Here is a 14,084-nt window from a genome sequence, read left to right as displayed (position 1 = left end):
AGGGTTTTATTTCCAGCCCAGCTGTGGTAGTGGAAATAAGCTGAGCAGGAAAAAAAGAGAGAGATGAAAATGGCAAGGCAGGATGGGGGGACACAGTTTAGCTTCTATCACCTGCACATTTCAGTTTTGTTAAAAACACATCTCCCTTTTTGACATAAACAGGTGCCTAAAAGAACACACACACACCCCAGTCATGTATAGTTTGGCTTTTGGGAAAGTACCATATAACTACAAAGCAGTTAAGTGTGTATGTGTGTGTGTGGGGGTGTGTGTTAAGGAATTGGGAAAGTGGGTAGAGATAGGGTTGCCAACATCCAGGGGAAGGGGATGGAGATCTCCCAAAATTACAACTGATCTCCAGACTACAGAGTTCAGTTCCCATGAAGAAAATGGTGGGTTTGGAGGGTAGTCTCTATGATATTATACTTCACTGAGGTCCCACCTTTCCCCAAATCCCTCCCTTGCCAGGCTCCACCTTCAAATCTACAGAAATTTTCCAGCTGGGAGCTGGCAACCCTAGGTGGGAAACAATTAGGAAATGTATTTATTTATTAATTTTATTTAAAACATGTATTAGCCACCTTTCTACCTTGCAGAACTTCAAGGTGGCTTACAATATAAAAAAGAACATCAATCATTTAAAACACACACACATAAAAGACCACAATTTAAAATCTCCAATTAGGACGGCCAATAAATAAAAACTAAATTAGTCAAATGCAGTCCTAAATAAAACTCTCTTCAACTGCTTCCTGAAGATCGAAACTGAGGGGGCCAGATACACTTCCTTGGGGAGGGTGTTCCAAAATTGTGGGGCTGCCGCTGAAAAGGCCCTCTCATGTGCCCACCAGACAAGCCTCTTTGATTGGTGGGACAGTCAGCAGGGCCGGTTCCTGTGATCTTAATTCCTGGGCAGGAACATATGGGAAAGACAGTCAATCAGATAACCCGGTCCCAAGCCATGTAGGGCTTTAAAGGACAAAACCAACACCTTGAATTGGGCTTGGGAGCAGATCAGTAGCCAGTGTAATTGATGGGGTGTCATGGTCCCATGCTCCCAATAGTTGGCCCCGACCAGCAGCCCAGCCACAGCTTTCTGCACTAGCTGCAGCTTCTGAACACACTTAGCCCCAAGTAGAGTGTATTGCAACTGTCCAGTCTTAATGTAATTAAGGCATGGATTACTGTGGCTAGATCCAACTGACCCAGGAACTAATGCAGCTGACACACTAGCCAAAGCTGGACAGAAGCAGTCCACCACTGGAGCCACCTGATTTCCTAAGGTGACCACTGTGTTGAGTAGCACTCCCAGGTTATGAACCCACCTTTTCAAGGGAAGTGTAACCCCATCCAAGACAGGAGAGATCTCAGGTTCCTGGTCTGCCTTTCTACTAACACAGAGAACCTCTAGCTTGTCAGGATTAAGTTTCTGTTTGTTCAATCTTATCCAACCCATCATTGACTCCAAGCACCAGTTCAGAACGTCAACAAGGTCTCTGGAATTTGGTGGAAAAGAAAAGTAGTGCTGGGCTTCATCCGCATATTGGTGATACTGCAGCCCCCCATACCTCCCCAGTGGCTTCATATAGACATTAAATAACATAGAGGATAAGATAGAACCAATGGTCAGTGGCCATGGGGCAGGGCAAGAATCCTCCAACACTACCTTCTGAGACTGACTCCCCTCCCAGATAGGACTCAAGCCACCATAACACAGTGGAAATTCACTCTCCATCCCACTTCTGGCATACTATAAGTTCGTAAGGGGTTAAATAGGCTGGTTTCCCTTTCTCCATCCATTTGTCTTTCATCTTAACTGCCTCTCAATATTCTGAGAGCCAGCAAATGGACATGCTCAGTCCCCCTCTTGCTGCTAATTAGGGGAAAGTGGATTCCTTTTTTAAAAAATTGCCAGCTAATATTTTTTTGGCATACTTAAGGAGTTGTCAGAGTATGCAGAAACTCCAACTGTCTCGTGGGTGGGTGGACATCGTTCTGTCCCTTCATGATAGGCACACTCAGCCATGAAGTCAGCACTATATAGCTTCAAAATAATAGTAATATGCCACTCACTAATTAATCCAGCTCACTAATTAATCCAGGATACTGTCCTATAACCACTCAGACATCCAACATGGATTCTGCCATCCTACAGCCATTCTTGTAACTGCTAGAAGAATGGTAAGCTTTCTTAACGTAATATATGCTGCACCAGTTCCTATTTTCTAACCCTTTGGTTTAATTGGTAAAAGTGGTGTTAAGAAAGAAAAAAGTCAGGCTCACTACCCTTTGCACTCAAGCTAAAGAAATCATTCTCAATGGGTAATGGAGGTGGTGGAGGCTATAGCCACAAAGATCTCCCTCTTGCCATTTTGTGGCTCTTTTGCCTTTCTATAAGGAAAAAGAATGGCTATCCAGGGAAATCCGGAGCAAATGACATCCAGTTTTAGTCTAGTATATAAAGGGGAAAACAACAAAGCAAACACTATGTGAAGATGTTACTGTAACCACAATGGAAAACACTGTTCCATGGTTTAGACACAACAAGCCATAGTTTGCCTTCCATACCAGTTTGTGTCTGAGATGTCCAGATAAACCATGGTGTATAAAGACAAACTATGGTTTATACTCCTTGGTGGTTTTATATGGACATAGCTTCCAAACTAGAGCACTTCTAGAGAGAGCTACCACATGTTATGCTATAACCATTTTATCTCCAGGTCTTCCTGGTCCTCTTGTCCAGACCAGCTTTATTTCAGTAGTTTTTGAAAGTATGCAGTCCAAGCACATTAGCATGCTGTCTGGAAGGAATGGGGCACATATGTCTGCCCTGCAAAGGTGCTGCCCACACTGGCATCATCTTCCTATCATCAGTGCATTGGAGGTGCCATTTTACAACCATATTTTTCTTGCCTTGACACTAGAAGGGTTTTGAGTACTTTTAAAAGAAGCTGGTAATTGCTAGAACACTATAATGATTGCTGCATGTATTCCAAAGTTCACTAGTGCCATTATAGCACTACAGTGCACGAATAAAGAAGAAAAACAAACAAAAAGAAATAAGCCACTACAGCAGCCATAACCATGCCCCTGAGAGCCATGTGCGGAAGGGAAAAATTGGGGGAAAGTGACCAAATACACAGAAATCTCTCTTGTGTGGAAGTCACATTGCCAATGCACATGCCTCTGCATTTATAGCAGCAATGAAAGCAACCAGGAGATTCCTCACCACGAGGAAGCAGCCCTTGCTTCGTTTTCATCAGAATCATAAGAACATAAGAAAGGTCCTGCTGGATCAGACCAAGGCCCATCAAGTCCAGCAATCAGTTCACACAGTGGCCAACCAGGTGCCTTTAGGAAGCCACGAACAAGACGACTGCAGCAGCACCATCCTGCCTGTGTTCCACCGCACCCAAAATAATAGGAATGCTCCTCTGATACTAGAGAGAATAGGTATGCAGCATGACTAGTATCCATTCTAACTAAAACCCATGAATATCCCTCTCCTCCATGAATATGTCCACTCCCCTCTTAAAGTCCCCCAAGCTGGCAGCCATCACCGCATCCTGGGGCAGGGAGTTCCACAATGTAACTATGCGTTGTGTGAAAAAATGCTTCCTTTTATCGGTTTTGAATCTCTCACCCTCCAGCTTTAGCAGATGACCCCGTGTTCTAGTATGGGAGAGGGAGAAAAACTTCTCCCTGTCCACTCTCTCCAAACCATGCATAATTTTATAGACCTCTATCATGTCTCCCCTCAGCCGCCTTCTTGCCAAGCTCAGGATGACATCACACCAAATGTAGAATACTGTGGCATAATGAGGTAACAATAACCAACTATAGCTTGTCCTAAACATGGCTTGAATCCAGACTAGTATTTCTGTGGGCACAATATTTTTTGCCTATCCCCACCACAGCAGCCTGAAATGCCCCCAACATTTTGTTTCTTGGGGAAAGGAGACCCCCTAGGAACAAGATTAAGGAGGCATGTTGAGTTGCTGCAAGAGGGGATGAATGTCGGAATATCATGCTCCACATGGAAAAGCCCCGCCACCCAAGAGAACACTTGTCTGGATCCAAGCGCTCGTCTCACCATTGAGTCCCTACCACATAATTATCTCAGGGGAACTCAAGGGACTGAATAGTTGGGAGAAACAATATGTTGACATTGAACTTGGTTGGAGGCTTGGTTTCTGGAAAAGTGTGCATGCTGGTAATCCCAAAATGGAAGTGCTCGTGGTGGGCGGAAGGTCTGACCCAGGATTTAAGGGGTCACCCACTCTGGATGGCACTGCTTTCCCTTTGAAGGAACAGGACTGTAGTCTACTGCTGGATGAGAAGGCCAGCTGTGGCCAAGAGTGCCTTTTACCAGCTTAGACTGGTTAGCCAGTTGAGGACTTTCTTGAGCAGAAAAGATCTGGCCACTGTGGCGCATGCCCTGCTTACATCTAGATTTGTTTACTGCCGTATGCTTCATGTGAGCCTGCCCTTGATAAATATTCAGAAACGTCAATTGGTACAGAATGCTGCAGCCAGTATATTGACCGGAGTGGGTTGTAGGGACCACATCCCTCCAGTCTTGGCCCATTTGCACTGGCTCCTAATTTGTTTCCAGGCACAATTCAAAGTGCTTGTTTTGACCCGCAAAGCCCCATATGGTTTGGGACCAGCCGAACTGAAGGACTGCCTACTCCCTTATGAACCCGCCCGACCACTATGGCCATCTTCAGAGGCTGATTCATCTGTCTCCTGTTGCCATCTTCCACCAGTGGGTGAAGAATTTCTTGTTCCATTTGGTGTTCCTTCAGTGATCCCTCCTTCCTGACTAATGTTTTAATTGCTGTTTTTATGTCTTTGTAGATATTTTAGCTCTGTTTTTGTTTTAATTTTTTCGAGGGAGTGAATTTAATGGTTTTAAAAAATGTGATTTTATCACATAGGCGTTAATTTGTTTGCTGCCTTGGTGGCCCTTGTGAGGGCAGAGGGATATAAATTTTGTAAGAGACTGTTACGGAGAGATATGATAAAGGTTTATAAAATTATCCATGAGGTGGAAAAATCAGATAGAGAAGGCTTTTCCTCCCTCTCATAATTCTAGAACTCAGGAGAATGCAACTAAATTGTTGGGAAATAGGTTCGGAACAGACAAAAGGAAACACTTCTTTACTCAAGAAGTAATTAAACTGGGAAATTGACTGCCAGTGGAGGGTGGGATGGCCACAGGCATGGATAGCTTTAAAAGAGAGTTAGACATATTCACAGAGAAGAGGTCCATCAATGTCTACTAGCTATGGTGACTGAAGGGAATCAAAACCTCTGAAGGGATCCAAACCTTTGAAGGCAGCAAAACTCTGAATACCCGTGCTGGGAGGCAGAAGCAGGGAAGGGGCTCAACCTCTGTGCCCTGATTGTTTGACTCTCCAGGGCATCTGGATAGCCACTGGACTAGATTGACCACTGGTTGATCCACCAGGGCTCTTCTCATGTTATTACATGGTTTACAACAGCCAAAAGCAATTGGGGTTTAATGAACTGAACGAGTTACCTTGAGGATGTTTGAGCGGCTCAGCCTATGTAGTTTAAAAATTATTTACGTGCACTCCAACATCTAATAATCGATAGACGTGCATTTTGAGATATCAGTGGTCAGGCTCCATAATCAAAATGCCACCAACTTGCATTAAAGACCTCACAGTTCTGGAGTACACATACATAGACACAAAATCTAACAGAGATGTTAAAGTACAGAATCTCTCTATTCTGATTTTCTTACTGGAAAACTGGGCCTTAGCAACCTTCCCAAGGGACAGATCGAATGGCTCCAGGCTGCAATGGCCCATTGGCTGCTATTTGGTTTTGAGCAATTGCAGCATTTTTCTACTGTCAGTTATCCCATTTATGTGGATGGAATAATAATCTTTTTTTTTAATTGGAAAAACAAGTTCAGAGAATGCAGATCCATATTCTCAATTGAGAATTGAGATTTCATGCTGAAATCATGAACTGCGACATTTGCCACATCGCTCAACAACAAACAGATATAGTTAAAAATATCTTGAGAACATTGGGGTCAGATAGGTAGCACTCCAAACTGAGAAAAAAGGCATTTCCTTCCGTAGGCATCAGGCAGGCCCTTTGAAATTACTTCTGTTTCTCTATAAACCAAATTTTCAGGAAGTAGCTGTCCCCCCCACCCCTTCCTCTCCCTTCATAAGCATAAACTGTGAGCACTAGAAGAAAAATTTGGTTTATATCCAAGCCTGTTTATGAAGTTTGTGCGATTATCCTTTGGATGAAAGACACCCGAACCTCCTTGAATTGAAATATTTGGCACAAATGAAAGGTCAATTTGAATGCCTTTTAAGGACAGCTTTCCTAACTCATGAGGCGGCAAGTTAAACGCAACCCTCCAGCAAAGTATTGCCAGGGGTTGGGCCGTCTCTTCCCTCCCTTCCTTCTTGCTTCTGCCAATCTAGAAAGACAGCAAAATCAAGGTTTTAAGGAGCCCGAGAGGCCTCCACGCACACAAGGCTGCATTTCATTTGTGGGTTTTGTCTGGATATCAGACTTACAAATACAATTTTATTGATTCATATGTTTATCATGCTGGCAAGGAGCCTAGGGCAGCTGGCTAGGATGGTTTCCTTCTACCATTATAAACAACACTGTGAGGCAGGTTAGCTAGAGAGCATCATTACATACAGATGGGTAGGCAATTTAGTCTGTAGCAGCAAAATAAAAATATGAAGTTCAGTGGCACCTTAAATACTAATAAAATGTATTTTTTTAGAAGTAGCAGTAATCTCCTTATTGCGAATATTTTCTCTGAAACAGAAACATCTGTATGGTTCTCTTATATTATATCAGTGTTGAGGATATGGTGCTTCTCTCTGAGACAGCTGCATACGCCTTGATTAAACAAAGGATCATCGATGTTGAGATGCAAGAATTCAGAAGTTTAGCCTCTGGTAGATGTTCACCACTACGTTGGGGGTTATTAAACTCTCTCCCAGAGTACTTCTCCTGTCTTACTGCTCCCCATCTTTGGAGAGCTTATATGCTAGCCCGTTTTAATGTTCTCCCTTTTGCCATTCTGTTTGGGAGATACAAGAAAATTCCATTCTCCGCTAGAGTGTGTAACTGTGTTATGGGGGAGATAGGAAGTATTGACCATATTCTTTTGTACTGTCCATTTTATTGAGAAATTCGTGCTGCCCTTTTAGATCCTTTTCTATCAAACTATGCTAATCAAGCCGACGATAGTAAGATTAACTTCTTGTTATCCTCCCGAAGTTCTGAGATTATTGAATCTGTAGTCAAATTTCTTGGTGATGTAATTAAGAGGCGAGGTAAAATGATGTATAGTGGCTAGGTTTACTCTTTTTGATTGTCCTTGGTATGCCAATAAAGGTACTGAAACTGAATAAAATATATTTATTATTTTTGAAAGTCAGAGGTCACTTTATCAGATGCACTAGAGCAGGGGTTTGTTGCGAGAGTTGGCTATGACATGTCACTTGGTCAGGCCGGGCCATGCCTCGCCTGCTCACACTGAGAGTGGGGTGGGTGGGTGGCTGCCTTAGCTGGCTCGTGAGCTGAATAAGTGCTCTCAAGAGGCCAGATCTGGCCCGCGGGCCTTATGTTTGTCACCATTGCCCTAGAGGGTAAATGTATTGGTCCAATTCATAGACACACATACACCTCACACGTTTCTGCTGATTATATAAAAAGGCCTGAAGCATGAGCACATGATACATTTGATGAAGCGAGTTCTGATTCATGAAAGCTGATGCTGAAACAAATTTTGTTAAGAGTGTCACCAGACTTTTTTTTTTATTATTATTTCAATGCTCCACTGTTAACTTCATGGTAGAGAAGGAATCCAACATTTTATGTACAGAAATCCACAGCCAGCAACATGGCTTTTAGACTCTGCTTTTTACAAAAAGCAATAAAGACAGCTGGAATTAAGTAAAACTAATCAACATATTCAGTTGCAGCCTTCTGTAAAAAAAATACTTACAAATTCTGTGTGGGTGAATCGGCAGCAGGGATGCACAGATACTTCACTCCCTGGGGAGGGGGGTGGGGAGAAAAGAAAGCAATGGTATAAACATATATTCAAGAAGTTGAACAAAGTTCTGTTCTGGCTTTTTTGTAGTCCCACAGAATGCAACTAAGATGTACCATTTTAAAATTTTGTTCCATCTACTGTGGAACAAAAAAGAGACTGTTTTCACTTTTGAACAGGCACGTATGCATGTGTCAGACTGAGCCTCTGCAAAGGGGAGTCATTGTATTCATGTTTTGGAATTATGTTTATCACCTAAAATGTTCATTCGAATGCTATAAATTGCTAATATGCTGCTTCATACTTGCTTTCTTAAAATGAATGTAGAGAAAAGTGCGTGTACGTGCGTGTGGTAAAGGCTGCTATATCATTTTTAGTGCTACATTTAATTGGTTTGCTTAACCAAACGGTTGTGTGGGTATTTTTTTAAATAAACATTTTCACTTTGAAAATTACTGCAGTGCTATACTGAAGTCTCACCATCTCTCAGTACTCACTTTTTTAGCCAACTCTCACCAAAAACAATTTTAACTCTTTCTGTGCTGTTTTAAACACATCCTTTGGAAAAGAAAAGAAAACATCTTAAGAACTGCCTCCTGGATCATATCAGCAAATAGGATCCAAAAGGAGCTGACAAAGTCCTTGAAATTTGTCTCCAGCACCTAGACAGCACAACTCCACAGTAGACTGCCTCTGAACAAGAAGGTTCCTTTAGGTATCATGGCTAGCAGCTTACAGAGCAAAGTAAAAGATTCTAACAAGTATTATGTTTTTATGCCAATAAAGGAATGATGATGATGATGATGAAGATGATGATGAAGATTCTAACAACTACTATGGCATGTATCCTATGCACTCCTCACAGCCATGTACAAAGCCTTCCTCTATCCTAAGGAGCTTTCCTTTCTCTGCAGAATCTTTTCAGTTGGAGAAAGCTCCTTGGGCCAGAAAAAGGCTTCAAACTGGGCTGAGCAGATTTTTAAAAATTACTACCAGGAGCAAGTCAATTGTTGAACTCAGTTGTATGAAAAGAAAAGAAAGGAAGCGGAGTACTGTAATACACCTTCTGCAGCCATGCCCAAACAAGAGCAGCCCTTTTCCTGTGCACGCGCCCACAGGCAGACATCTAAGAACTGTCCCACAGCAACCTCTAACCAAAGAAGAACAATTCATGTCAACAAGCCACAATCAGAGTCCTCAAAGAAAAACTTAGACATAGAAATAAAATTAGACTTAGGTGCTGGTTTCACAAAGCAAAACTTATAGTGAGGGTGTGTGTGTAAGGATTACATCTATCTAACTACTACTGCTCATACGGCCATAGCCTTGAGCAGAAAACAAAGAAACAAAAAAATGCCTTACTTAGTGCTATTCTTCTGATATTTAATTATTGCTCCTATAAATTTTGCCATACAGTAACCAAATCATTTATATCTGATAATAGCCACCTGTGCCCTTGTACTGCCAGATGTCTTGTTGGACATTTCCAAATTTTTAAATAAAGGAGTAATAAAGCTGGACCTCATCTCATTAAATATTGGATGTAATTAAAATTTGTACAAAGCAAAAAATAAGCAAAAAGACATAAAAAGGGGGAACCAAACACACCATGCACACAATTTCATTAGTACAACAACAACAACAACACAGCAGTAGCATTAGGGATGAGAGAGAGAGAGAGAGAGAGAGAGAGAGAGAGAGAGAGAGAGAGAGAGAGAGAGAGAGAGAACAGTATCAGCCTATTGAGCTATTTTGTCGTTTTCTCCTTCCCCATTCTCAACTTCACCCCCTCTATCATTGTATAACGATGGGCAAGGCTGGAATAGCTTCTTCCTTGCAATCTCCCAGCAAAACCCACTTCATCAAAGCCTTTCTACAAATGTCCCAAATCATCAGATTTCCCATTGACTCAAAAATACCCTAGGCTCAAACACTCTTTGCCCTATCAGTTTGATTAAAGGATCATGAGTCAGTGGCAAACATTTGCATACAGAACTATTTCATCTTCTTCAAATACTTTAGCCCATGCTTTGATCTGACAAATCCATTATGTTTCTCCTCCTCTCCATCAACAGGTTCCTAACAGTGCCATCCTAAGCAGAGTTACACCCTTCTAGACCCACTGATTTTAGTGGACTTAGAAGGGTATACCTCTGCTTAGGATGGCATCATGGCACTATACCCTTGTAAGTCCACTGAAATGGGTGGGCCTAGAAGGGTGTAACTCTGCTTAGGATGGCACTGTAAAACAAGCATTTGGAGGATACTGACCTTTAAGCCAACATGAAGCTATTCCCTTTCCTTCCTGCAAAACACAAAATCTGATAATGACAATTTTGAGGTCCAATTATTAGGTCACCCTCACACATAATTCATTGTGTAGTAACTAATGCGGATCCAAACTGTCTATACTCATAATTGCATGTTATGGATCAGACATTGGGTTTCCAGCAGGTGTACCTTGAAATGCCAATGCTGGTAAAAATCAGTGGGTGTAGGGTGGGTGTAACCCTTACCTTACCTGCTGATTGTCCCTCACAAGCCTTCTCCACCTCCCTCAACCATTTTTTAAAGTGTTCTTTCCCTAGCTGGGCTAGAAAGTTGGAAACAAGATGAATGCTTGGAAAAGCAGCTGGGAGGGCTACATGAGGGGGAGATGTGATAGATACAAGAAGCATTAAGCAGCCCCCTTCTACCTGCCAATTCTCCAATTCAGGTCTTCCTGCTGCCTTGGATTTACATTAACCTACAGACACAAGGTTGGATCCAGCTAGCTTTTGCACTCAGTCTTAACTATTTCCCCACCTTACTACAGCCCCCATCCTATTTAGTTTTTATTCATGAAGGTCTAAGGTTGCCAGCTCTGGGTTGAGAAATACCTGGAGATTTGGGGGTGGGGCCTAAGGAGGGCTTGGGAGGGGAGGTAAACTGATTTTCTCCAGGTAAACTGATCTCTGTTACCTGGTGATAGGTCACAATCCCAGGAAATCTCCAGCCACCTCCTGCAGGCTGGCAACCCGATGCAGGTCCCATGACTCACTGCATAGCTTTTTCAGTGATCAAATGAGACCACCCCTCCAGTGGTCAAGCTGACTGGTTCAAACTCATGGGTTTGCTGTTTTAACATGTAATTCCTCCATTACACTCCAATTTTCTACTTCACATGAACACGAGAAGCTGCCTTATACCAAGTCAGACTATTGGTCTACCAAAGTCAGTATTGTCTACCATGGCTGGCAGGAGCCCTCCAGGGTCTCAGGTAAGAGTATTTCATGCCCCCTGCTACCTGATCCTTTTGAACTGGATATCTTCTGCCTATAAAACAGATGCTCTATCACACAGCCACTCTGAAAATCCTGGTTTCTGACACGGGCTGTCCCTTCTCAAGTGAAACTTCAAACACCTGTGGGTTTTCCCCCCTGACACTAACAAAACCCAATTGAATTATTCCCATTAAAACTGATACCTGTTATTTCATCAATTAGATTAAACATGGCATACAGGAAGGAAACAAATAGGAAATGCCAGCAACAACAGGAAAAACAAAAAAAAAAGATTGCAACAAGGATGTACAAAAAACAAAAAGAAATGAAAAGGGTATATGCATATATCCCTTTTTGGCACAATCGGGATACACTCAATATTCTAGCCCTAATGAACATAAGCATCTGCGGACCTAATCAATGCTTGTGCAGATGATCACTAGGACCACCATGTAACTACTCTGAACTTTCAAATGGAAGAGTGGGAGTAGTGTAGTAACTCACTGGCAAGTAAGTCACTGCGCACGGTTGGTTTCACACCCCTTCCCACTGCAGTGAAGGAACTTCCTAAGCTTTAAAGTGGTACAATTGGTAGGCCGTTCTGACCACTATGAAAGGGCGACATCCCAGAATACATTGGACCTGCTGCTCACCTATCGGAAGCAACAATAGATGGAGAGCACAATTAACGAGAATAAGGGGCCATCCACACTCAGTTTTTGATGGGCATTCACCCAAATTCCAGGGCATCTGCCCAAATGGGAAGCCTGTGCTAATAAATTCATTTTCCTCTCAGTTTTCTATTTTGCAGGCAAGGGTAACCACAGAGACGAGACTTTTATTTCTCTTAGGCCCTGAAAGTCAAGAGAACAGTTAAACCGATACAAAGGGAGAGTTAACAAAACTAGCGCAAGTATTCTGATTTCAAGATTGTCAAAGCTGAAAGAAGCAAGAGTTCAACAGGATTTTCTAACACTCGCTCAGACTATAGAAATAGTCATTGTGTTGGTATCTGGTTCTTGGGCCAAAGAACTCTAAACTGGGCATCAGGGCTTACTGGCCCAAACTAGGACCACTCCCTTCAGTTATGTGCGTGTTTTTTCAAAGATACACTGATCTCGAATTTTTCAAAACCTTTGAGCTTTTGGGGGCACATTGACTGTTGTCTACAATTACAACAGTAAATGTACAATAAATGTTTTAGGGCAATTAATCTGTTGGTGATGCTACCTATGAAGAGTACACTTTAATCTAGAAAACAACAACATATACAATTAAAAATTACATAATGATATAATTTTAAATGTATGTTATTAAACCTTTGCAAAACAAAATTTACAGCATTTTGGAAATTAAATGTAACCACAGATTTTGACACAAAACAATTCAAACTATATGACAATTCTGGAACAATGACCTTTTTAATGTACTGGACTTCTAACTATCAGGGCGGAGTTCAGTCATATAAATAAATATTCAGTCATATATAGAAAGTATTCATATATTTTATATATATAGAGAGATTTATATATACAATATATACTATTTATATATACAATATATACTATACAATTAAAAAAAATCAAATGCAGTATACATTTCCAATTACAGCATATGCTGTAATTGGAAATGTATGTTGCATCTGATTTTTTAAAAATTGTAGTGTCTCATGATTACGAAATAACATTTAAATTTAGACACAGAATACCCTCCCAATCTTAAAGAGACTTTGTTCTCTATTCCCCTTTGCTGCTGCTACTTCTTGTTTTCTTTTGAAGAAAAGAAAATCTGAGTTTCAAAGACTCAGTTACAATTTGAAACATTCATGTAGTTCTCAGTTCAAACAACACATACCCCCCCCCCCGCCAAAGTCATCACTACGGCCAATCTAAAGAGTAGAAAGAAAACAGAGCAAAGTCAGAGCAAGACCAAATGTTAATTTCTTTATTTTCAAACGGCCTCAGATCTCATAACTGTGCCATATTATTTAGTAAGGGTTTTTCCCCCCTAGCTTTAAGATACATAATGTCATGTCAAAGAATATTCCTCAAATTCATCTAGCTAGCAATCACTAAAACCACCCCCTTTAAAGTAAATTCTATTAAAATCCAGCAGAATTTGCTTTCCTATAAACGTATGTTTAGAATCAGGGAGTCAGTCTTTTCAAAGGCTCTTAAGTAGCCAATACAATGATCACCTTTAAACCTATAGTTGCCATCTTTCACAGAAGCGTGAATCATCACTTTAGGTCGCAGGGTAATAGCCAGGACCTTTTTAGTTATCCAAATCTCACCGCAAACATCTTTTTTTTTAAAACATTATTTTTGGTGTTAAATTTCTCAGTATTTAAATTTATGCAAATCTTTCAACGACGACTTCCAAGAAATACTTTTTTAAGAGCCAAAAACAAAACCTCAAGCATAGATCATTTTGAAGCCATATGCAAATAGAAAACCTCGAACACCTGGCAAGTTCTTTCAGGTTAGCCAACCCCCCCACCCCTTGAGCGTTATTTTGACTTGCCGCACCAACAGATGAGGGAGAGAAGCCCAACTTTTGGACCAAGGACATCGCATTAAAACAGCTTATGTAGGAAACGGTTGGTATACAAGATTTCCTCAAGCCTAATTCAAGAGGTTACCAAAAGTTCTGGCTAGCCCAGCTACAGAACTACTAAACTGAAAAAAATACCCCATAATTTGTTTTTTGTCCTTTCAGTTGCTTTAAGGAGCAATCCCCCAGTACAGTTT

General features: G+C 41.4%; 1 protein-coding gene across 1 annotated transcript in view; it reads right to left on the bottom strand.

The window, feature by feature from the left end:
* Positions 1-14,084, bottom strand: part of DUSP22 (dual specificity phosphatase 22) — a 50,013-nt gene that overhangs the window by 10,370 nt on the left and 25,559 nt on the right. The window contains 1 exon segment of the mRNA XM_056854976.1: positions 8,024-8,073. Coding sequence (XP_056710954.1) covers positions 8,024-8,073 — 50 coding nt within the window.

Source organism: Euleptes europaea, chromosome 8 (assembly GCF_029931775.1).
Source record: "Euleptes europaea isolate rEulEur1 chromosome 8, rEulEur1.hap1, whole genome shotgun sequence".
NCBI lineage: Eukaryota > Metazoa > Chordata > Lepidosauria > Squamata > Sphaerodactylidae > Euleptes > Euleptes europaea.
The sequence above is the reverse complement of the archived record's forward strand: the minus strand, read 5'-3'. Positions and strand labels throughout refer to the sequence as shown.